Consider the following 23,106-nt stretch of genomic DNA (forward strand, 5'->3'; position numbering starts at 1 on the left):
TTTGAACCTGGGTCTTCTGGTTCGTAGGCGAGTGTTTTACCCACTAGGCTACTACCACCCTTTTCAGAAGTATTGTGCGAATTTCTGATTCACCCTAATGAATAAACCGTATCTGAATACTGTCATTTGAAGTGAAAGTGATTAGTTGTCACATGTGACAGCAGCACAGCACCCAGTGGGCACAGTGAAATGTGGTCTCTGCATTTAACCCATCCCCTGAGGGAGCAGTGGTGCTTTGCTCAGTGGCACCTTGGCGGATCAGGATTCGAACCGGCAACCTTCTGATCACGGGTCCGTTTCCTTACCCCACTAGGCCTCCACTTCCCCCCAATGGGGTCATTTGGGGTAAAGCAGGTCACAGTCGCAGGTAAATGTCAAATTAGAACCCCCGTCCTGGAGGACATCGTGGAACGGAGGCGATCGTCCCTCACTGTGACGCTCAACATCGATGACTCCATCTGGCTCAGTCAGACCACCGCTTTCCAAAACCGCCGCTTCCTGCCCTAAAAATAAAAGACAGCAGCCCACATCTTTCCGCCCACGTAGCGCGGCGGGCCCTTGGCAAAGCCGCGTGAATCGGGCGCACTGCTTCGGGTGACATGCTGGGTGGATGACGGGGGAGCGTTTTCGGACGCGCGGGACGGAAGCCTGGGGACGCTGGCACGGATTCGGGGCGGCAGATGTAACAGAATTCATGAGATTTGTTCCACTGAAGCAGACACGGATGACAAAAAGCTCCTCGCTTCCCCGCACAGCTCCTTCTTGTTAGGGATCGCTGTCAGCACTCCACTCTTCCGGAGACAGCTTGGCATGGGATGGACTGGGAATGTTTTCAGGCCGCCTGGCATTAAGTTGGATTACCTTCCCAGAATTAGAAAGTGTGAACCTAAGCCCTGTAACACCTTCTGAAGCATTGCTTTACTGCTGGAGTGTTACTATAGTTGTCACGATGGCTGGACATGGCGAGGAAGAAGGACGGGACAAGGGAAACATTGCCAGACAACGACCTGACCCCGAACAGACACGAACAGGGCAGCTTTATACAATTATACGCAGGTGATAACAATCAGGTAACATTACACAAGACTACATGAAACTCTGGACCCGGAGTAACCCCTGCCGGACTGGATCATGACGATAATTTTAACATTTTCATCCAAATCTTTTTTTCTTTTGATACTTTGGTTTACTGAAATTGTCAATAAAATAAAACAACAACAAAATCACATACAGTACATCTCAATGGGCTTTGACAGGCCCTACAGTTGACACCCAACACACTTGACCCTTCTGCACACAAAGAAAAATTCCACACAAAGAAACCTTGGGAAGGAGTAATAGAGAGAGGGACCCCCTTCCAGGGTTGAGTGAGCCTGCAAGTGGTGACAGTGTGGGGTTGGTGATTGTCCAATTAGAGAAAAAGTCCTACAGTTGTAGGGTTGGAGAAGTCCAGAGTGTATTCCAGTGTCATGGTCTACATTACGTGTCCATTTTGACGCTACTGGTCCATTTGAAAATCCCTGAAGCTGTAGTTGTAACGGTGGTGGTGGTTGTGGTGACCCTCTGGTTCGTTTAGCAGTTGTCAGGATCCAGGATTTATCTGCTGGTCTCTTCACTGGGGTCTGCAGGTGGTCTGGGCGCTTGATTCAGTGTCTCGGAGAAAACAAACAGGAGCAGGCGGTTGCACTGTACGACCGATACTGAAATATGTGGTTATGGTGGTATATTGGTGCTACAGTGGCCCAGTACCCTAACTAGGACAGCCTAACTAGGGTGAATTTAACACTGTTGACAATAAATAGGCATTAATAAATAATCAGAAGATGCAAAGGCTCATTAGTATTCAGTTCGACATCTGGAAGCACCACTAGATGGTGCTGCATGGTCATGAAGATCGTGACTTACAGAAGTTTCTTATTATTCCTGATCACACTAAACCAAAGGCTGGCTGCATAATGCACATTTTATGCATCTACTTATGCATCTGTGCCTAGAACAGATATTAATAAAATAATGACAGGTGGTCTACTGATAATTTATTACACCCCAAGAGAGAAAGAACATAATAGGATGGTTTTCACAATGAAAAACACACATTTTCATTAAAACCAATAAGATTACGAGCACGTTGCATTGAAGCAATCACACATGGCTTGTGTTTAATTATTCATGATAGAGATCTGAGTCTTATCTATCTCATTCGCTTGTTATCCTCAACTGGCCTTCAGGAACCAATGAATGGGTCCCGTATTCATGATTTATTCATCAGCACATATTAATGCCAGTGGTGTGTTTGTGAGGGCTGATTTATGGAGCACGTCTCGTCCAAATGATCCCGTTGCGTGAAAGTGTGCAATCTGGTGTTCGTTCGTACGTCCAACCTCTGAAAATCTGTTCTTGCTCGTATGGAATTTTTCATCGATCGACCAACGTGTCTTTGGAAGTGGGATCGTCCTACATTCCTCATTAGCTGTTTTCGTAAACCGGGCCAGACTAAAAATAGCAACAAAACAGGACAAGACAAGGAAACATGTGCATGCACAGCGTGCGGAGGCTGTGAGAAACCCCGCGGTAAAACACCTCATAACCAAGCGAAGTGGCCGTCATTGTGATACACTGCAGCACAGCACACGTGCACACAACGAAATGTGTCCTCTGCATTTAACCATCACCCTGAGTGAGCAGTTGGCCGGCCACGGCAGGCGCCCGGGGAGCAGTGTGTGGGGACGGTGCTTTGCTGGGTGGCACCACAGCGGGATTCGAACCGGCAACCCTTCTGATTACGGGGCCGCTTCCTTAACCGGCAGGCCACCGCTGGCGCTATGGGGGGAAGAGCGTGGCAGAATCTGCGCAGAAACCACGGCGCGGGGCCACAGACCGCTCATGCGAGCGGGAGCATCTCCGGGGAATTTACTCCATCCTCCCCCACCGCGAGCGCCTCTGCCCCTGGGAGGCCATGAAAGCTGCCGCTGCCCTCGCGACACATGCAGACAGGAACAAAAACGACACCACGGAGCCCAATTTGTACCGAATTGTGTGTTGTGGAGGTGCTCCAGGTCCCTGCATCCCTCCCGGCCCCCCTTGTGTCACCCCACAAGTAACCGCGCTTGACTGATGGTGCGCCGTGTCCCTCAGAAACCCCCCTGATTGGCTCTCAGATCCTCCAATGAGTGTGTGAGTGTGTGTGTGTGTGTGTGTGTGTGTGTGAGTGAGCGTGTGGGTGTGCCGCACACGCAGATCGCCAGGCGACAGCAGCAGGTTGAGGGCGTACGCGCTGCTGCCCGTTTCTCAGCCTCCCCTCGTCTCGGCGCTCAGGTAAGAGGCGCCTTCGGGCTCCACCGCAGCGGGCTGGTACCTGCGGGAGCCCCGCGCTCGGGCTCCGGTGGTCCTGATGCGCTCTGCGCGCGCGCTTTGTAGGAATGCTGACCGGCGATTCCGCTCCGAGATAAGGGTGCATCAGCAGGCGTGCCGTGTAATCCCGGTCTCGCCGCGTCCCCTCCCTTTGTTCGCCCTCGGCGCTTGGAGAGAGACTCCCCCCTGTAAGCCTGTGTGATCGGGCGGAGAGCGTGGGAGGTAAGAGAGATGGGACCTGCAGATTGCAGCAAGACTCGCAAGGAACGGGCATCTAGTAATGCAAACGTCAGCTGTGCTCATCTGGACAACACGGGGACTGATGGGACGTGAGAGACGGGGACATATTGATAATCCATGCTGAGTAGACACCCTCTGCATGCACCCATTCATTTGAAATCTGTCATAAACAGGTCAGCATTAATCGGATAGTTTGCCGTCGTTTGTTGGGAAATACGCTTGGAGCTGAACGCACCTGCGGGGAAAGTTGGGGGCGGCGAGGAACGCCGATCCGGACGTGGGAAGCAGCTGGGGGGGGTTTAACTGTGGTGGGGGGGGGGGGGGGGGGGGGGGGGGGTCGAGCGTCCCGCCACGGATGCCAGGCAGCCAGGGGCCGGCGTTCCACAAATCCACGTACTTGTCCTCATGATGACCAATCGGCCAAACGAACGAGTGCGACGTTCTCACAGCGTCCCTGCGGGAGCCGAGTGAATAAGATGTCATCAAAATTGTGTCAAAACCGCGCGCCACTCGAAAGGCTTCAGCATCTGGAGGGGGGCGGCGGGGAGGGGTCTGCCTATTAAACAGACGAACAGCCTTGTCCTGGCGCCGTAGGCCCGGGGGGCTGCGGTGGCCTAGCGGTTAAGGAAGCGGCCCCGTAATCAGAAGGTTGCCGGTTCGAATCCCGATCCGCCAAGGTGCCACTGAGGTCCCCTTGATGAAGGCGCCCGTCCCCACACGCTGCTCCCCGGGCGCCTGTCATGGTGCCCACTGCTCACTCAGGGTGATGGGTTAAAAGCACAGGACACATTTCACTGTGTGCACCGTGTGCTGTGCTGCTGTGTATCACAAGTGACAATCACTTCACTTTTGTTCCTCCACTGCTAATCCGGCTTCTCCAACGATTCCGCACCGATTCTGACCAACAAATTTATAACGGAGTTCACATGCACCCTCCCGTGTGAGGTGCCGTGGCCACATGGGACGAGGGGACACAGCTGCCACACTTTGTCACTCCGTGGGTCTGGAGTATAACGTGGGTTCACATACAGATTAATATCATGGTCACAATTTGTCTGCCGTGTCTGGTATTTAAAATAACTTCCGTGTGTGTGTGTGTGTGTGTGTGTTTATATATATATAAATGCACCTCAAGAAATGGAACGTTGTGGTCCTTAATTTTCAAAAATTCTATAGTACTATAGTCATTACACTTTTTGTTTTATGTGAACATTTGATGGGTCTAGCGGGTAACACACTCGCCTATGAACCAGAAGACCCAGGTTCAAACCACACTTCCTACCATTGTGTCCCCGAGCAAGACACCTGAGTGTCTCCAGGGGGGGGACTGTCCCTGTAACTACTGATTGTAAGTCGCTCTGGATAAGGCCGTCTGTTTTTTTTGAAGGATGGGATGTTAAATAACAATTGATAAATGAATGTACAGATGAATAAATGAATAAAAGCTGCTCCCCGGTGCTTTAGGGACTGTAAATGATCATGAAAAATGCCAACTGCCTCCTGAGTGACTCAGTGTGCCTGTCGTCTCTCCATGCAGCCCGCACGTAATGAGAGCGGCGCTAACCTGAATCTGTCAGGAAGTCTTCCCAAGGTGGGAAGCAGACCCAGATATTTCCACAATGCGCTTGGTTCTGCGTTTGAGGCCGGGGCGTGCTGTTCGTTTGTACTCGCCGGTTCATGGCCGCACACGTGTGGTTCCTCTGAGGCCTGCCATGCTGGACGGAAAAAAAAGATAAGTATCTTCAGAATGTTCCGAAATATTCCGAATTATGTTTATGATTACACATATTTCCCACTCTACTTATTTACAGCTGTTGTGTTACGAAGCATTGCCCTTCAGCAGCAGCAGCTGGATTTTATTTGTCACATTTATAATATAATTAGGTTGAATGATATTTAGAGAGGTTCTTCAGACATTATCTCACAATTATCTGCCAGACTGCACCTGTACTACAATAGTCATTAAAATATTCACTGTGAAGATAATGTTGTAACGTTGTAACAAGGTTGTAACAATGTTGTAACAACGTTGTAAGTCGTTCTGGATAAGGGCATCTGCCCTTATGCCTTGAATGTAAATGTAAATAATGCATAGAGCTGTGCATTAATAGCACACACGTCACCTTCAGTCACCGTGTATGGTACCCATGCCAGGGTGACGGAAGGGGACATCTGGATCTGTGGGCCGAGATGAAACAGCCCTTTATCATGTGAGTCTCACGCGACACAGGGAGATTGCATTTCAGCGCACGGCGGGGAATAATGCCCTTCTGTCCGTTGGTTATTTCTGATGAGCGACGCTTTCTGTCCCCGGCGACTCCCTGCCAAGCGGGCAGAGAGCGGCACAGGAGTCACTGCCCGTGTCCTCAGTCACTTCCTCAGTGGGGAATATTCACTTTTCATCCATAAAATACCAGCCGGGATGGCGGAATATCTCCTGTGTACCTGCGGAAGAAATGCATTAAGGGAAAACCAGCAAGCCTGCAGAGGCAGAGTGAGGCTTTGGGCAATTTATTTCCGAAAATGAATTTCCCAACATGGAAAGCCCTTCTTTGGAATCGCGTGGCTCTGGAGCACCGCTTCTTCGGGGCACAATTAAAGCCATTCGAGTTTGCTGTTAAAGCGAGGGTGTTATCATCTGAAGCAGATGGTGCCACAGGTTTCTTGCCGTCCACTCCATAAAAAGCTGCTGAACTTCTGTGGGGTGCAAAGACATGCAGTTTAAGCCAAAAAAAAAAAATTACATTTACGTTTGCTGTGAAAAACACTTTTGCGGGTGGAGAAGAGCCGTTTCATCCACGTAGGTCTTGGGCCTGCACATATTATTAAAAATACATTTTATTTTGCACAAATGACTTTGCTTCCCTTCTGGTATTGACGTCACCGTGTGACAGCAGCTTGAGCCTCAGAGCATGTGAGTTACCAGAAGGCAGAGAACGTCACACACCCCCTTCCCCTGGTAAATTTCCATTTACGCCATTTATCCAGAGCGCCTTACAGTCAGTATTAACAGGGACAGTTCCCGCCAGGAGACACTCAGGGTTAAGTGTCCTGCTCAGGGACACAGTGGTAGTAAGTGGGGTTTGAACCTGGTTGTTGCTCTCAACACCTCGAAGACGCCAGAAGTCCAGTGAGGGCGGCACACGACCGCTCCGGACCGATTTCCCGACTGTAGAAATGCACACAACTGTGACGGCAAGCGGATCGACGCGCGTGTCCCTCTGATTCCACGACCATGACGAACACTCTCGGATGCCTGGCGGCGCGCTGGCCCGCCCGCGTCTTATTAAAAATGAATTAATCGCACGCGTTCTACCCGCACCATTGAAAAAAATAAAACAAAATAAAGGAGGAGGTGAGCCGGGAGAGGTGTTACGGATTTGTAGGAATTTGCATTTCAATAGACGACAGTGAGCCCGCCGTCGCCGCTCAGACGGGGGCCAGCAAATTGGATTCCGGATCGTTAGCTCACCTAAACGAGCACCGGCGCCATTAGCGCGCGCGAAAAGTTCGCCCGAGAGCAGCTCGCCACCCCCCGGTGCAAAATAACCAAGTTCTGCTGCTCCAGTCGAGAGGGAAACCTGCGGCCCGTCTCCCACGGGGCCTCATTAAGTAGGAGGGCTGCGGTTTATTCATCCAATCTCCCGGGGCCCACGACGAGGCCCCTTGTCCCCGTGCCCCCCGTATGATGTACTGTACGTGTTCCCCAGTACACGCTTTTCATTCACGTCCTGGCCAACGCAACGCTGGCCAGGACTCAATTATTAATATAACGTCGATCTAACGTTCTCTTCGGTTAATGGCTGGATTTTACACCCAGGAAGCGTGTAAAGGTTGCTAGGAAACAGCGCTTGACCAGGATTTGTCCGACATACATCCGTCTGTGTTTGTACTTGCTGAAATGAGACGGCGTTTGCGGCACGTTAAAACTGCCGCGGTAATCTGTCTCTGGCCAGTCGTGTGGACAGAGCCGGCGCATGCCGCTGTTTCATGCGACAAGGCCGGATCCAGCTTGCACGAGAAAGTTGCGAGAGGCGCCGCATGATCTGTAATGTCCACATTTGCATATAAGATTCTCCAGTGCTCGTTCTGTTGAGCCCGGGACCCCCCGCTGGACTGAGATTTTGATAAATTATGCAGCAAACGCGACGCCGTGCTCCGGCTTTTATATATAGAACGTGTTAACGCCACTTCCACACCTGCTGTTATTTTACGCCGTTCCCACCGTACGCTGGTCCAAGGACGAACCCGCTCCAAATGTGCTGAAGAGCTTCAAAGGGATGGAACAGACAGTCAATACTCGTTTAATCTTCCCGAATTAGAAGACTCTCCAGCAGCAATTACGGCCTAATTACGGTGGCCTGACCTCCGTAGGTGCGGCACGTAAAGCGGACTCCAGCACTTCCTGTGGCCGTGGAATTAATGCAGGGGGCTGGGCGGGCGGTGCCTGCGGGGCGGGCGGTGCCTGCGGGGCGGGCTACGTGGCACACTGCCTGCACCGCACCGCGGTAAAGAACCGGCGTCACTGCCGCTCAAAAATACGCTTCATTATTAGACATCTTCAAAATGAACAAACAAATAAATGCAGTAAACAATTGCTTGTGGGATTTGGAAGTTATTATAATAACAAATCAGTATTACTACCAATAATAATTGTTCTTATTACAATGATAGTTATAATAATACAGATCTATTATGTTCTGTGTCGTGTCCTCCAAGAGGTGGAAGAAATTTCAGTTTTCTACATGAAATGAAAATAAATGTGATAAATGTGGTCAAGTAATGAAAATACCGAACATGTCATTTCCTGTTTCCACAGAAGGAAGAATGAAAGCCACCTGGCCTCTCCTGGTTTGTCTCCTGTGTCATGTGACCTTGGCCTGGGCGTTTGCCCGCTTGTCGGAGGACGTGGAGCAGAGGTCGGCCTTCTCTGTGGCGCGCACCAACAGCATGGAGGGCGGCCCCAAGATGGTGGTCTCCTTTGACAAGGTCTACGTCAACATAGGCCACGACTTCGACCCCAAGGCGGGCGTCTTCCGCTGCCGAATCCCCGGCGCGTACTACTTCTCCTTCACCGTGGGCAAGTTCCCCCGCCGCGACCTCTCCGTCATGCTGATGAAGAACAGGAACGAGGTTCAGGCCATCGTCTACGACGAGAACGCCGGCGAGGAGCGGAAAGTTCAGAGTCAGAGCGCCATGCTGCAACTGGAATTCGGGGACACCGTCTGGCTCCGTCTCCATGGTGACCCCCGATACGCCATATATAGCAACACGGGCCACTACACCACCTTCAACGGCTACCTGATTTACCCAGACACCTACTCCTTCCAAGAGCCAGTCCACCAGGAAGCATCACGTGACCACGAGAACGAAGCAGTGGTCCTGCGGGACCACGACGACGAAGCCAGAGAAGATCCAAAGAACAAAGAAGACGAGGAAGAGGAGGACGAGGAGGACCCAAGGTCAGCCTTCTCTGTAGGACGCACCCAGAGCATTGTGGGAGTTGATCGCGGTTCTCCCGAGCACCAGCCCATCTCCTTCGACACGGAGTTCGTTAATATCGGCGGCGACTTCAACATGTCCACCGGGGTGTTCACCTGTCAAGTGGGCGGGGCCTACTACTTCTCCTTCAATGCCGGAAAGCTTCCCCACAAGACTCTGTCGGTCAAGCTGATGAAGAACCACCTGGAGGTTCAGGCCATGATCTACGACGACAGCGACAACGAGAAGGCGCTGCAGAGCCAGAGCCTGATGCTGACCCTGCGGCGCGGAGACACCGTCTGGCTGTACAGCCACCAGAGGGATGGCTTCGGGGCGTACAGCAACCACGCCAAGTACATCACCTTCACCGGCTTCATGGTGTACCCCGACGTTCCCAGCCAGAAGTCCCAACAGCCGCGGCGCGCCATGAAGCCGTAGGTTCAGAGTCCCTCCATTCGTCCGGTTTTCAAGTCAGGTTCCTGTTTTGCTCGGATCGGTAAGTTCTGGAGATGTAAAGCCACCCCACGAAATCCTTTTAAATCCAAACGGTCGCTGACGTACGGTTGTTCGCAGTCATATCATTGTTCGCTTTTATTTCTCTCTCCACCACACCGGGAAAAAAAGCATGTTGACCATTGGGACGGCAAAAGAGGTCAAGCTTTGTAGCAACAGACCTGCATGTGTGGATGCTGACCTTTTTTTATGTCTGAGCGGGACTCATCTCTGCACAATAAACAGTCGCTGACAACAAAACCTATTTACTATAACTGTAAATCAACACGTAGGAAAAAAATACTAATGCAGAATGCAAAATTCGGACTTTTTCATAAGATCATGTAAACAAAAACCGATGACCAAATAATTGGACAGTTTTAGTTGCCTGCAGGATGATTGGGCTGATATTTTGAAGCTTGCATGCATTCGTTACATAATTATTTACCGAATTGAATGCTACGCCTGTACATATTCACGTACTCTCGATTATATTTTACAAGGATTATTTGTATTTATATTGATTGTAACTTGTATTTTTGTGATCCGTAATGTTAACGGGGAGATATAAAGGAATGACGGGAAAAAAATACATTTACAGTTATGGTGGTGAAGTTTGAAATTCACTTTTTTTAAATGTAATTGCACATTTTCAGTGTTCTTCTAACAATAAAGACAACAAAATCAAAACAGAGTGGCGTATTATTACGTGAGGAAGCCACATACTATATATGTATTTTTGTATATTTCGACACATACAAAAGAGGATTAATATAATACTTCACAAAATTGTTCAAACACCCTCAAACACTGTCATCATCTTCATCTTTTTAATCCACAGGCTGCTCTAATTTATGTATAAAATATTCTGTATGCTTAGTAATACACCAGCAATCACAATGAAATGAGATTTTTGGGAAATGAACACTCTTTACTCCTCCAGTGGTAAAATGCCATACATATACACTGCTCAACAGAACACCTAAACCGCACAATGTAACTCCAAGACCATCCCGCTGTCTGTGAAATTAAACTGTCCACTTAGGAAGCAACACTGAGTCACAATCAATTTTACATGCTGTTGTGCAAATGGAATAGACAACAGGTGGAAATTACAGGCAATTAGCGAGACGTCCCCAATAAAGGGCGTGGTCCTGCAGGTGGTGACCACAGACCACTTCTCACTTCCTGTGCTTTCTGGCTGGTGTTTTGGTCGCTCTTGAACGCTGGCGGTGCTTTAATTCTAGTGGTAGGATGAGACGGAGTCTACAACCCACACAAGTGGCTCAGGTAGCGCAGCTCATCCATGACGGAACATCAGTGCGAGCTGGGGCAAGAAGGTTTGCTGTGTCTGTCAGCGTAGTGTCCAGAGCGTGGAGGCGCTACCAGAGCATGGAGGAGGCTGTAGGAGGGCAACAACCCAGCAGCAGGACCGCTAACTCCTGCCACCTCCAGCAGGCCACAAATGGAACGGACTCCCTGTGGTCTTCACAGATGAAAGCATGAAAGCACTGAGCACATGTGACAGTACTGACACACACTACTGAGTGTCACTTCGACTTGTTTCAAGGACATTATATCAAAGTTGGATCGGTCTGCAGTGCATTTTTCCACACTGAGTCCAAATCCAGACCTCCGTTGGTTGATTAATCTGATTTCCATCGATAGTTGCATGTGCTGACAACAAAATTACACATATTATGTAAAGAACAAAGCACTTTATAAGAGTATTTCATTTGTTCAGATGTAGGATGTCTTAATTTCATGTTCCCTTTATTTTCTGAAATTACATTTAATTAAACCCATAAAAGTAACACGATTAAACTATTAAACCATGGTTGACAAATCCGTTTCCTTTATTCTGGTTCTATGGACCAGTAATCCACAGCAAAGAATAAAGTACATCACACACTTATTTCTTTATTTACATAAATACTTTTACGAATAACGCGGCGTTCAATCACTTGGTGACCGGAGGCTTGTCCCCTGCCTCCAGCTTGGGGGCGTCTTTCGATTCGCGGTGAGCAGGGAAAGACTCCCAGGGGCTGTTCAGGTCGTACTTCCTGAACTCCTGAGTGAGCTCCACGGGTTCAGCCACCACACGCTTCAGCTCGTCGTCGTAGCGCACCTTCAAAAGGGCGGAGCAAGAGACTCTCAGAACAACCACCTAACATAACCTTCGCATTTACCAGACGCCCTTATCCAGAGCAACTCACAATCAGTAGTTACAGGGACAGTCCCCCCCCCTGGAGACACTCAGGGTTAAGTGTCTTGCTCAGGGACACAATGGTAGTAAGTGGGGTTTGAACCTGGGTCTTCTGGTTCATAGGCGAGTGTGTTACCCACTAGGCTTGACCATGATAGCCTCAGCTCTCTAGTGCTCATAATGACGTATGTGAAGACCGCAGAGGGACAGACAGTTTAAGACCTCTGCAGCGGTGCATAGATTAGAGCAGGCACATGGAGAAGCCTCATTTCATTTACAGCGAATCCAGAGCCAATTACGATCACGATGGGTTAAGTGTCTTGCTCAGGGACACGATGGTGGTAAGTGGGGTTTCTGCCTGGGACTTTGTGGTTCGTAGAAGAGTGTGTGAGAGACACACTCTGGGACACTACCAGCCTAGAGGTGTGTGCACGATGAAAATTCGTGTGCTACGAACACTATTCTCTCAGGTCTTTTTACCTCCACGTATCCAGAGAGCGGGAAGTCTTTCCGGAAAGGGTGTCCCTCGAATCCATAATCGGTCAGGATTCGTCTCAAGTCTGGGTGGTTTGCAAAGAAAACACCATACATATCCCATACCTGGAATAGACAGAAGGATCAGACACGGGAAGCGGTTCCAGCAGCAGGTTTATAATCCGCTCCTCACAACGTACTGACCTCCCGCTCGTACCAGTTGGCCGCGTGGTGAACGGACACGGAGGAGTCGACTGGCGTGAGCTCGTCTGTGTACGTCTTAACGCGGATGCGGGAGTTGAAGCGCAAAGAGAGCAGGTTGTACACGATCTGGGGAAAGAAAAGCAAGGGGTCATGCTTCAAATTCTTTTAAAAGGAAAAGTGAAGTGATCGCCACTTGTGATACCCAGCAGCACAGCACACGGTGCACACAGTGAAATTTGTCCTCTGTATTTAACCATCACCCTTGGTGAGCAGTGGGCACCATGACAAGCGCCCGGGGAGCAGCGTGTGGGGACTCAGTTGCACCTTGGCGGATCGGGATTCAAACCCGCAACCTTCTGATTACGGGGCCACTTCCTTAACCGCTTGGCCCACCACTGCCCCTCAATTTCATCAACCCGTCCGGACTCAACCTGGCTGTGATTATTCTTATAAAACGTTAAATATACAGTACTGCCCAGCATCACGAACCAGGGACGAGCTATTCTGTTAACGTAATATTTTTAAAAAAAAATTTTAAATTACAAACATTGATCAAACGTGGGTTTAAGTGGAGGGTTCCTTGCAGAATTTACATATTGACATGAAACGACGACATGATGTGTGTAGAGAAAGACGCTGTTCTCCTATTCTTCTCTGAGCAGCAACACAATCTTCTTTCTTTACCGGTAGACTGGTCTTTTTTACAACCGTTTACGTCGCACACACCTCGAAGCGATTCTGGCGGCTCGGGATGTCCACAGCGGTCAGGTCGATCATGTTGCGGAACTGGGCATTGGTGTGATCGCGGAGGAAGGTCAGGACCGGTACAATCCCCTCTGGATGGATCATCACCTCAAGCTCATTGTAACAAGTCACCTGAAAAAAAGACAAAAACGTGAAGGGAGAAAATAAAACGTCCCCCAGGTACACGGGACATGAACACGTCGATCCACAATAACATCAGGAGCCATTTGTGGCGGCTGGGTCATAGTGGTCAGAACCTACCAAAGCTCAGACCGAGGAAGAAAAACCAGTGCACCAGTAGAGATGTTCAACATCCAATATATGACTGTTGGGGACACGCCCACCTGTAGCGCGTAAATCTGGGCTGGTAGTAGCCTAGCGGGTAACACACTTGCCTATGAACCAGAAGACCCAGGTTCAAACCCCACTTACTACCATCGTGTCCCTGAGCAGGACACTTAACCCTGAGTGTCTCCAGGGTGGGACTGTCCCTGTAACTACTGATTGTAAGGTCCTCAGGATAAGGGTGTCTGGTAAATGCTGTAAATGTAAATGTCGTGGCCTAAAATGTCCAATCCTTCAGCTTTAAGGTACATTATTTCATTGTTCTGTTCAGGGGTTAATTATGCCGTTGTATCAGAATGTATGCGATATGACATACCATGTTAAAGTTTAAAGTGAAGTGATTGTCACATGTGATACACAGCAGCACAGCACACGGTGCACACAGTGAAATTTGTCCTCATTTACAGCATTTATCAGACACCCTTATCCAGAGCGACTTACAATCAGTAATTACAGGGACAGTCCCCCCTGGAGCAACTTAGGGTTAAGTGTCTTGCTCAGGGACACAATGGTAGTAAGAGGGATTCGAACCCGGGTCTTCTGGTTCATAGGCAAGTGTGTTACCCACTAGGCTACTACCACCTCATGTCCTCTGCATTTAACCATCACCCTGAGTGAGCAGTGGGCAGCCATGACAGGCGCAGTGTGTGGGGACGGTGCTTTGCTCAGTGGAAACTTGGCAGATCGGGATTCGAACCGACAACCTTCTGATTACGGGGCCGCTTCCTTAACCGGTAGGTCACCACTGCCCCATTAATGCCCCATGTTATGTACTGGCAGGGATCTGGGTTGCCATGTCTGGCCACTTCTTTCCCTGTTTTTTTTTTTATTTTACCGTGCGTATTTGAAGAGAGCCACTAAACGGGCTAGCAGGTGCTTTTTTGGGGGGGTTTTGTATGTGATGTACTTGATATTCTGTTGCCCAGGGAGAATTGCAATGCTCCATATTTAGTATATAAGCACCATTTAATTGCTTTATACTCACAAATATATGTCTGTCCCTCTGTGCAGTTGTAGCATAAGCAATTTCCTTCGGGATTAATAAAGTTTTCTGTCTCTCGAGGTGAGACTGCCGTGGCTTGAACCGAACGGAGCTGTCGTGAGTTGACGTCCTATCGCTGTGGTGTGACTATTTCCATATTCCTCATTGGCGATATCATGCATTCCCCGGCACCGTGGCCACTCGGCTCATGGAAGCCAGACGTTAGTCGTTGGTGTGTGTCACGTGTAGGGTGTTCCTGGTGCAGGAGATCTTACCCCTGCCACACAACGTCGTGCAGGAGGTCATGTGGTCAGAACTTACCTGGACCTGCTGGACGTACTTGGGAAGGATCTCTGCTACGTACTCCCCGAACGCGGACAGCTGCTGGTGGGCGACGGCGTCCTTGGGTCTGACCGTAGCTGGAGATGGAGACAGATGCATTATTATTATTATTCGTGTCAGTTTAACCCTCCCCGGCCGCATTAAGCGCCGCGCCCTTACGTCTCGTCTCGGCGGTGGTGGCCTCCAGCCGCGCCGGCGCCAGAGCCGCAGTCCGGTGCACTGAAAGCAGAGGACAAGTTTACATTCACCTCCCCCGACAACCCCGAGCCACACGCCCGGCCGCACTTTACACTCGCGGGCGACAAGACGAGCTCCGCGTTCGGGGAGCCGGCCCGCTAACGGCGCTAGCCGCCGACGAAGGTCACCGGCCGGCGCCGAGCGGACCGTCGCCGGGCGGGCGGGGAACAAGGGACGCCGACGCGCAAACACGCAGCGGGACAGCACCCAACGCGCTCCGGGACGTGCCAGCGGCGCCGCGGCGCGGAACACTCACGGTTCAAGCTGCGACAGACGCCCCCGCGGACGAGACGGACCAGGGAGGCCGCCATGTTCACCGACGCACTGGCGGAGACGTGCGTGGTGACGTCACCGCGACGGCAGCGCTTGGGGTTTATTTATCGCTGGTTATTTCCAATAAACCGGTTAACCTGTTTTTTAAGTATTATGGCAATACTTTAAAGTATTATTTCATATGCTAATGAAAGCATTTGGACCCGTAATCATTCATTTGTGTTGGACACGTTGTCCACTAGATGGCAGCATGGGTCTGCGGAGTAAAAATCAAAATACTGTCGTAAAGGTTAGAAGGTTAATTAGTTTATAATAAGAGAATACTATAGAATTTAATTTTCAAATTCGTCTCGAGCATTCAAACCTGGTTTCTGATGCTAGCAACAAATATACTAGAAGTTTAAATTATTAAAAAAAGGACTTATTTCTCTATATATTTCGACACACATAGATTAAAGATTTTTGTCTATTGATCATTTAATAGGACACTGATGGAAATGTAAAAGGGAATGACATTTGTGTTTATTAAAAAAACCATACAACATGTGAACATAAGTACACACTGTAAAATATACAATGTAAAATGAAATTGGTCTAGTTGTTCTTACACACTAAGAAATACAAGCTGTTTGGAAATAACACCAAGTAAAAGGTACTCTCTTTAAGTCAATGTTTACTTGGATTTACTTTTTTTTTATAGATTAACTTTTTATTAACCCTTATGGAGGTGCTCAGTTTCTATATAAAGTAATGAATAAAAGAATGCAGTAAAGTGTTACTTATTTAATATTGTTTTAAAAAATGTTCATTTTAATAATAGGCACTGCTGTTCTTGTACTTTTGGATCGGACATTATGAGACATGCAGACATACCGCAAAGGATTAAGGTTAAAGATACATCATGGAAAGTCCCTGCAAAGCAAAACCAAAACTAAAAGAAGACACAAAAGAACGTTAAGATGGGGCGAGCACACACTGGTAAGAGATCTTAATATTTCCATATATGCAGCAGTTGGCATTTTGTATAGGAAAAAAATGATATGAGGTATTAGATGAGAGTGTGATAATAAGAGTTTGTGAGAATAAGTCCCCACATTAAATGTTGTTCAGACAGACCGATAGATAGAAAAATGAAACCAGTAAAAAAAAACAAATAGTGAAACGGGGACATTTTGCACTAAATAGGTCTTTGGGCAGATCAGATGGTGGCACTCTGGATGCCGAACAAGCCAGTCTGGATGTCATCTGACGTTATTGTTGCAGGCGCGGCACTGTGGGCGGAGCTTACAGCTACCGGTGGAGGCCTCGCACTTGCAGCATCTGACCGACTCCTGAGAACGTGCTCCATGATTCGCGTGGCCCTGGCGACTGGCATCGCGGGAGTAGAGATGCTCACGAGCTGCCTGGCAGTCGGCCTGACTCCCTGGTCTGCGGCCGTTGGCGCCGCGCTCGGTGTGAGGAGGTCTGGACCTTTCTCAGCAGGACCGGTGGTGACCCTGGGAGTCCTGCTGGCGAAGGCCACGGAAGCGGTGCTGGCGTGGGACACGCGGGGATTCCTGGTGGGACTTGGTGTTGCATTAGTAGCCGCGGGCAGAGTCGCGCTCCCAGCAGTTCCTCCGGTTCTTCCCGCAGCTCCACTGAAGGCACTGATGGACCTGATGACAAGTTGTAGGATCAGGACTGCCATCACGTTCCTGGGCCTGTCTATATGCTTTGCACAGGCACACGGCCTGTCTGCTGTGGTGATTTTGTTTCTGGGCCTACGGCGCTGCCCGATCAGAGTCCTCTCAAGGCAGATGCCAGGTTGTGAGCCGAACACGGGCACTTTTTTTGCGTCCATGTTTTTGTCAGGAGCAGGATTTGGCACCAGGGCGTTTTTCTCTTCTGCACAGTACGGCTCTCTGCTGCAGAAAACCGCGGCGGTGTTGTCCTCGTCGATGCAGGCCGGGCCGGCGCTCGCCGCTCTGGGGACCTGCTCCGCCCTGCTGCCGAAGGGGACGGACGCTGAGAAGGTGGCTGCCGGGGCAGCGGGCACGGCCCTGTTGGCGCTGACGCTCGCGCAGGGGCCCTCGCTGGAGGGAGGAGCCCTGCTTGGAATCGGCGCCGCGGGCGTGGCGGCGAGAAAGCAGTTCGGAGGGGTGGGAGGTTTACTCGGGTTTGAGGGGGCCGTCGCGGCGTTCGTCCTCGCGTTGGCAGGGACGCTGATGCCGGTGAGGAGTATTCTGGGGTCCGCGGTACTGAACAGACGTCGGACCCTTCAGGGTCACCGCGATCGGGTCTACTGTCCTCGGGACAGCGCCACTGGCCACAGGGCCGGTGGGGTCACCGCTGCTGGTCGCTTTCTGCGATCAGGAGCCAATCTGCACAGCCGTAGGCTGTAGTGCAGTTTTATTTCTTTTAATGATAATAATTACACCGTTAGTTGATGTTTATTAAACTTGAACATTTGAATTAATGTACGATTGCATAAAAAAAAAAAAAAAAACACTTATCAGTGCGAATATTCCAGGTCCATTTTTATTTGTAAAATATTGTACGTGATTCCTTGTGATTCCTACTTTTGTTATTGACTGACTGGAATAACGGGCAGAATACGGCAGCAGATACTGATGATGAATTTGGTTTTAATGATTTTATTAAATGCATATTTTGCTTCTCTTCCGTCTCTGTCTTTGTCAGTCTGTTATTTTTCGCTACTGTGTAAGAGGCTGCAGTTAAATTTCTGTCTGTGTTGAGAAATTCACATAAAATGATTGTTACTACAGTTTTTCTGCACGTACATTATGTGCATTATTAAGCACAACAACACAAAATCATTACGACAACAGAACCCCATTCTTACTTTCTGAATAAGGGTACAATATTTCTGCGCATGACCCGTAATCTGAACTACTGTAGGAGATCTAATCTGCATTAAACGCCACGTGGCCGCTTTTGGAAAGCCCCAGTCAAGCAAAAGGGGAATTTAACCAGACACAGAAAGCACAAGGACAATAAGCATCCGGAACCTACAACCTGCTGCATCTCCTGCGTGATTCGTCCAACTACACGCCAGACAGCGGGTGGGGAGAACCTCACGTGCTGCCTGACCGTGGGCCCGGTTCTGGGGTCTGGACTGGCGGCGGCCGCCCTCATGGAGAAGTCGGGACCAAGGTCTGCTGCTACGGTCTCCGTAGGAGCCGCGGGCGCTGGGGTCGTGCTGGTGGAAGGTGTAGTGTGGTAGCGGCCTAGCGGGTAACACACTCGCCTATGAACCAGAAGACCCAGGTTCGAACCCCACTTACTACCATTGTGTCCCTGAGCAAGACACTTAACCCTGAGTGTCTCCAGGTGGGGACCGTCCCTGTAACTACTGACTGTAAGTCGCTCTGGATAAGGGCGTCTGGTAAATGCTGGAAATGTAAATAAAAGCCATCCAAGCGGTGCCGGTCTGGAACACGCGCCGGTCGTCACGTTCCCAACTCTTCCACTTGCAGAAGCGACTCTTCCTCCGGAGTCTTCAGATGGACGTGCACACGCGGTCGCCTTCTTGGTCCTACGGTCTCCGATTCTGAGCTTGGCACATCCGGCTGGCGGTTCTCCCTTGACGGGCAGCGTTCACCGGAAGTGGAAATTGGCGGCGTGATTTGGGGAGTCGCCCCGGGGGACGTACTCCACTTCGCTGCAGAAAAGGGACAGGCGCTGATATGGCGGCGGCGAAGCTGGCCCGGGCGACCTCCACTGCTCTCGGGCCAAGCTGCACCGGCGCGGCTCTGCGTTTGGAGCCCCTGGAGGCTCTTAACCGGCTGCAGGGACGGTCGTGCCAGCAATGGAGATGGTGGACATCATCATTTCGGAGGATCTGAGGCCCCTGCCAGGGTTGTGGTGACAGTGTCGGCCTTACTTGCCTTCGTTTTAATTGGATGAACCGGGAACGTTGGATCGATAGCCGCGTTCCACGTGACGTCCCGCTCGGAGAAATTACTCACGGCCAACGAAGACTCTAAAGACGTGTTTATGAAGTCTGGCAACACGCTTAACAAGATGGTACATTTGAAAATGCGACAAGATCTCTGTTACAGGAACATCCAATTCACAGAACCGCTGTGTTCCAACAGACATGTTGCAGAACAATGAACGCGTTGTTCATGTCAGGAAACGATCACTTACAAAGTACATTATGTAGCTATACAAACGCCTTCATGTACAAACTTTACACAAAAAAAACTACGGCACGAGACCCCCTTTTGTGTGTCGGTCACAGCGAACCGGGCCGACTGCCGCAGACCTGCTGGTGGAACGTCCGGAGCATTTCCAGCTGGGCCGCCCGGATCAGCACGTGGGGCCGCACCGACGCCAGCTCTCGGCACGCCTCTTCGGGGCTCCAGCGGTGAAGCTGCGGCGAGAGGGAAGGCCGTGAGCGCAACCCTGCTGAGGAGCCGAACGGGCTTACCGTGTCATTCACACCGACGCCGATACGGTTTCAAGCACCTGTACGAAGCACCGGTTCGTCTAAGCCCCGCCCCCATTATCAAAGACTGGTCAATTTTTTGGGCCTAAAGCGTTTATTTACCGACTTACAATCAGTAGTTACAGGGACAGTTCCCCCCTGGTGACACTCAGGGACACAATGTCTTGCTCAGGGACACAATGGTAAGTAAGTGGTTCATAGGCTACTGCCACCCTACCATTTCCATGAAACAATGACATTTATTTTCACTACCGTCCCATTACTTTTCTATGGTACTGTACATCAGTGGTAGTGGCCTAGCAGGTAAAACGCCAGAAGTCCCAGGTTCAAATCCCGCTTACTACCATCGTGTCGCCGAGCAAGACACTTAACCCTGAGTGTCTCCAGGGGGGACTGTCCCTGTAACTACTGACTGTAAGTCGCTCTGGATAAGGCCGTCTGGTAAATACATTAATGCATTTTTAATCATATATTGCAGCAACGGTGAAGACTCACAGTACTAGTAAATGTTCCGGTAGACGATATCCCGACTACGAGAGCGGTCAGCCCTGCGTACCGTACCACGCGCCTCAGCACTTGCCTTGATGAGGTAGGCGGCGGCGAGGGTGGCGCTGCGCGAGCGCCCGGCCTTGCAGTGGATGTACACGCTGGTGCCCTTCTCCCGGTGTCCGAGGGCGAAGTCCACGCCCCGGTGCAGATGCTCCAAGCTGGGCACGCCCACCATGTCCACCGTGCTGAGTCGCAGCTGCTCGACGCCCGCAGCCCTCCATTCCTGGAACAGAAGCGTTTCACGCGCGCGCAACAGAAGCGTCCATCCGCGGGGCAGGGCGGCGGCTCACCTCGGAAGAGTTGCAGAAGAACTTGGTCTCGTACTCCTCGTTCATGGTGATCACGCCCCTGACGTTTTCCCTCTCGACCAGCTGCACAGGAAATTTGTGTGTGACAAAGGGCGACACACATAGACGCTGCAGCACAGCACACAGTGAAATGTGTCCTCTGCATTTAACCATAACCCTTGGTGAGCAGTGGGCAGCCATGACAGGCGCCCGGGGAGCAGCATGTGGGGACGGTGCTTTGCTCAATGGAATCTCAGTGGCACCTTGGCGGATCGGGATTACGGGGTCACTTCTTTAACCGGTAGGCCACCACTGCCCCATTAAACCATTAAATCACCAATCAAGTGAGTCGATTAAAAGTTGAACGAATGGACGAGGTGATGAGTTTAATCATTTTTATTGACTAATCATCATCGCTCACAACACAAAACTGCCGTTTGTCATTTAAGTGAAGCAGGGCGGACAAAAAAAAAGGACATTTATCAGTTCCGTTTCAATTCGTTACCATTGAGGCCGTGTTAATTACATTATAAATGTGAACTGCCAATAACTAAAAACTTGCCAGCACATCACAACAGTGTGATCCTTGTTTGTTGGTTTAAATTAATATAAGGATTTACTCCTGATTAGTTTCATCAGGCATCTACTTTAAAACCATTCCAAAACGTGCAATTTTTTGGTCGTGAAAAAAAAATGTAATGAACCCGCTGGTTCTTCAGTGTCATGTGACAAAAAAAAAAAACAAAAAAAACGTTTGTGCTCTTTTTTTTTTTCCCGTCACATGACACTCTGAACAACAAGCGGATTCAATAAAATTTTTCACGACCAAAAAATTGCACGTTTTGGAATGGTTTTTAAGTCCAATCACCGAGCAACTGCGATGCTTCGCATGTTTGGAAGCCATGACGGTCGATGGATTTAATGTTTTTGGGGAGGGGCAGGAAATTCTCTGGGCGGACAAAGCGTGAGAAACGGGAGGCAACCTTTCCCATGACGTCCATAAGGGGGACAAATTCCAGATCTCTCTTAACAGAGAAGCGGAATAGGCAGAGCAATGTTGACTTGTAGATGATGAAATATTAATCTGGTCAACCAAGTTCTTATTTTATTCCTGCGAACGCACCATTGTCGCACTCTAGATCCCTGTAATGAAAAGCAGGAAGGGATCTAAAAGTGTTAAACAGACACGTAATAGTGATTAAAAAGTGGCAGAGTCAGTAAAGTCCGTGTTCGAGAAGAACCGGGTTCTAGTAAAAAGTCTTGGTCTTGTTTTCGCTGGTTCATTTACTGGCGGATACGGCTTTTTATCCATCGTTCGGGGCATTTCACTATGGTGGAACTCACCGTGTCCGTCATGGACCTGAAGGGAAGCGCTCCGAGGACGACCGTCCGGTCCACGCGGTCGAACCAGCGCCTGGACGAGATCTTCTCCATCAGGACGTTGTAGGCCAGCGTCGGGTAGAAGAGGATCCTGGCCAGAGCCCCGGACATCTCCCCCGCACGCAGGACGCCGCGTCCGTCCGCCTGCGCGTCTGCGGCAGCCGGTCTCATGTGACCGATGGCGACGCGTCCGCGGTCCGCCGCGCCGTCTCTCGCCCAGAGCGCCATCTGGCGTCTCGGAGGGGGAGGAGCGGAGACACGACTGGTCAAAACCGAGGAAAATTAATCGTTCATTTTCTATTCATGAGGGCTTCTAAAATGTATTTGTTAAAAATAAATGTAAAGATTTTATTCACCCTTAGTCACTTTGGCTTCTGGATCTCACACGGACTCCTTTTCACTAAATAAATAAAAAGTAGTAGGAAAAAAATCCAACGCATATCGGCAAACTTACATTATTATCAATCAAACACGTGATTAGGCTCCGTGACGATGCACGTTTCAAATTGCACCACGTTCATGATCTTATTTTCACGGGTGGAGATTCGCCACCGTTGCGAAACGAAGCAACGAGCCTCCAAACGCTGGAGTAAGTTAACAAGCCGAGTTTATCACCATCACTTCATCAGTTTTCTGCCTCAAGATGGGGACAGCGTCGTCGCTCCCCTCTCAATTAAAGTCCGGCCCATGTGTCAAGTGGCGAGCCCATGAACAGCGTAAATCCCCAGAAAAGGTACCAGACGGTATCGAGTCGGGACAAGCGGGGCCGAACCGGCACCGAAAACACTTAAATCAGCTGTCGGCGGTAAACACACCACGTGAAACAAACTGGGTGGAAAATAGCATCATGGAACAGACCATTTCGCGCGGTCATGGGGGGGGGTGTAAAGAGAATCGCCGTGACCTGTAATGGCGTTTCACTGCGCGTCCGAGATTAAGGCTCCGATGGGAGACTTTTTTAGGGGCCATAAAGTCCACCGCTTGTTTAAACGCGTTCCGAAAGGCCGACGTCTCGTTGATTTTTTTTAAACAAGCGCTCCAGCCACCCCCCCTCGGGCAGGCCGCGTGG

The 23,106-nt window shown here is 50.0% G+C and overlaps 4 protein-coding genes across 7 annotated transcripts; 2 read left to right on the forward strand and 2 right to left on the reverse strand.

Moving 5' to 3' along the window:
- Nucleotides 1-3,159: 3,159 nt before the first annotated feature.
- Nucleotides 3,160-10,254, forward strand: c1qtnf4 (C1q and TNF related 4). Its single transcript, XM_028956474.1, has 2 exons — nucleotides 3,160-3,315; nucleotides 8,411-10,254. Exon 2 carries the CDS (start codon nucleotides 8,419-8,421, stop codon nucleotides 9,508-9,510), a length of 1,092 nt encoding a protein of 363 aa, XP_028812307.1. The 5' UTR covers nucleotides 3,160-3,315; nucleotides 8,411-8,418; the 3' UTR covers nucleotides 9,511-10,254.
- A 1,143-nt stretch (nucleotides 10,255-11,397) lies between these two features.
- On the reverse strand, nucleotides 11,398-15,455 carry ndufs3 (NADH:ubiquinone oxidoreductase core subunit S3). Its single transcript, XM_028956475.1, has 7 exons — nucleotides 15,355-15,455; nucleotides 15,021-15,080; nucleotides 14,841-14,938; nucleotides 13,175-13,324; nucleotides 12,449-12,574; nucleotides 12,251-12,370; nucleotides 11,398-11,692 (listed from the first exon to the last, which is right to left on the reverse strand). Exons 1-7 carry the CDS (start codon nucleotides 15,407-15,409, stop codon nucleotides 11,525-11,527), a joined length of 777 nt encoding a protein of 258 aa, XP_028812308.1. The 5' UTR covers nucleotides 15,410-15,455; the 3' UTR covers nucleotides 11,398-11,524.
- A 30-nt stretch (nucleotides 15,456-15,485) lies between these two features.
- Nucleotides 15,486-18,032, forward strand: LOC114765931 (uncharacterized). Its single transcript, XM_028956473.1, has 2 exons — nucleotides 15,486-16,349; nucleotides 16,635-18,032. The coding sequence occupies exons 1-2, from the start codon at nucleotides 16,331-16,333 to the stop codon at nucleotides 17,750-17,752; spliced, it is 1,137 nt and encodes a 378-aa protein (XP_028812306.1). The 5' UTR covers nucleotides 15,486-16,330; the 3' UTR covers nucleotides 17,753-18,032.
- Nucleotides 18,033-19,347: 1,315 nt separating this feature from the next.
- ptpmt1 (protein tyrosine phosphatase mitochondrial 1) lies at nucleotides 19,348-22,878 on the reverse strand. Of its 4 annotated transcripts, none has more exons than XM_028956479.1 (6): nucleotides 22,653-22,878; nucleotides 22,394-22,437; nucleotides 22,002-22,265; nucleotides 20,661-20,741; nucleotides 20,402-20,593; nucleotides 19,348-19,746 (listed from the first exon to the last, which is right to left on the reverse strand). In XM_028956479.1, exons 3-6 carry the CDS (start codon nucleotides 22,263-22,265, stop codon nucleotides 19,609-19,611), a joined length of 675 nt encoding a protein of 224 aa, XP_028812312.1. In that variant the 5' UTR covers nucleotides 22,394-22,437; nucleotides 22,653-22,878; the 3' UTR covers nucleotides 19,348-19,608. The 4 variants fall into 4 exon arrangements, with proteins under 4 accessions (XP_028812312.1, XP_028812311.1, XP_028812310.1 ...); XM_028956478.1 differs by having other exon boundaries at nucleotides 22,002-22,272; XM_028956477.1 differs by having other exon boundaries at nucleotides 22,002-22,299.
- Between the last annotated feature and the right edge of the window lie 228 nt (nucleotides 22,879-23,106).

This window comes from Denticeps clupeoides, chromosome 16, assembly GCF_900700375.1.
Source record: "Denticeps clupeoides chromosome 16, fDenClu1.1, whole genome shotgun sequence".
NCBI lineage: Eukaryota > Metazoa > Chordata > Actinopteri > Clupeiformes > Denticipitidae > Denticeps > Denticeps clupeoides.

What these genes read in the sequence shown, in the direction of transcription:
- ndufs3 (XM_028956475.1), bottom strand. Translation starts at nt 15,409, where the DNA reads ATGGCGGCCTCCCTGGTCCGTCTCGTCCGCGGGGGCGTCTGTCGCAGC. An exon ending in CGTCTGTCGCAGCTTGAACC is followed by an intron (nt 15,081 to 15,354) that starts GTGAGTGTTCCG and finishes CTCTGCTTTCAG; the next exon opens with TGCACCGGACTGCGGCTCTG. An exon ending in CCAACTGGTACGAGCGGGAG is followed by an intron (nt 12,371 to 12,448) that starts GTCAGTACGTTG and finishes TGTCTATTCCAG; the next exon opens with GTATGGGATATGTATGGTGT.
- c1qtnf4 (XM_028956474.1), top strand. Translation starts at nt 8,419, where the DNA reads ATGAAAGCCACCTGGCCTCTCCTGGTTTGTCTCCTGTGTCATGTGACC.
- ptpmt1 (XM_028956479.1), bottom strand. Translation starts at nt 22,265, where the DNA reads ATGGCGCTCTGGGCGAGAGACGGCGCGGCGGACCGCGGACGCGTCGCC. An exon ending in TCAGGTCCATGACGGACACG is followed by an intron (nt 20,742 to 22,001) that starts GTGAGTTCCACC and finishes TTTCCTGTGCAG; the next exon opens with CTGGTCGAGAGGGAAAACGT. An exon ending in TCTTCTGCAACTCTTCCGAG is followed by an intron (nt 20,594 to 20,660) that starts GTGAGCCGCCGC and finishes CTTCTGTTCCAG; the next exon opens with GAATGGAGGGCTGCGGGCGT.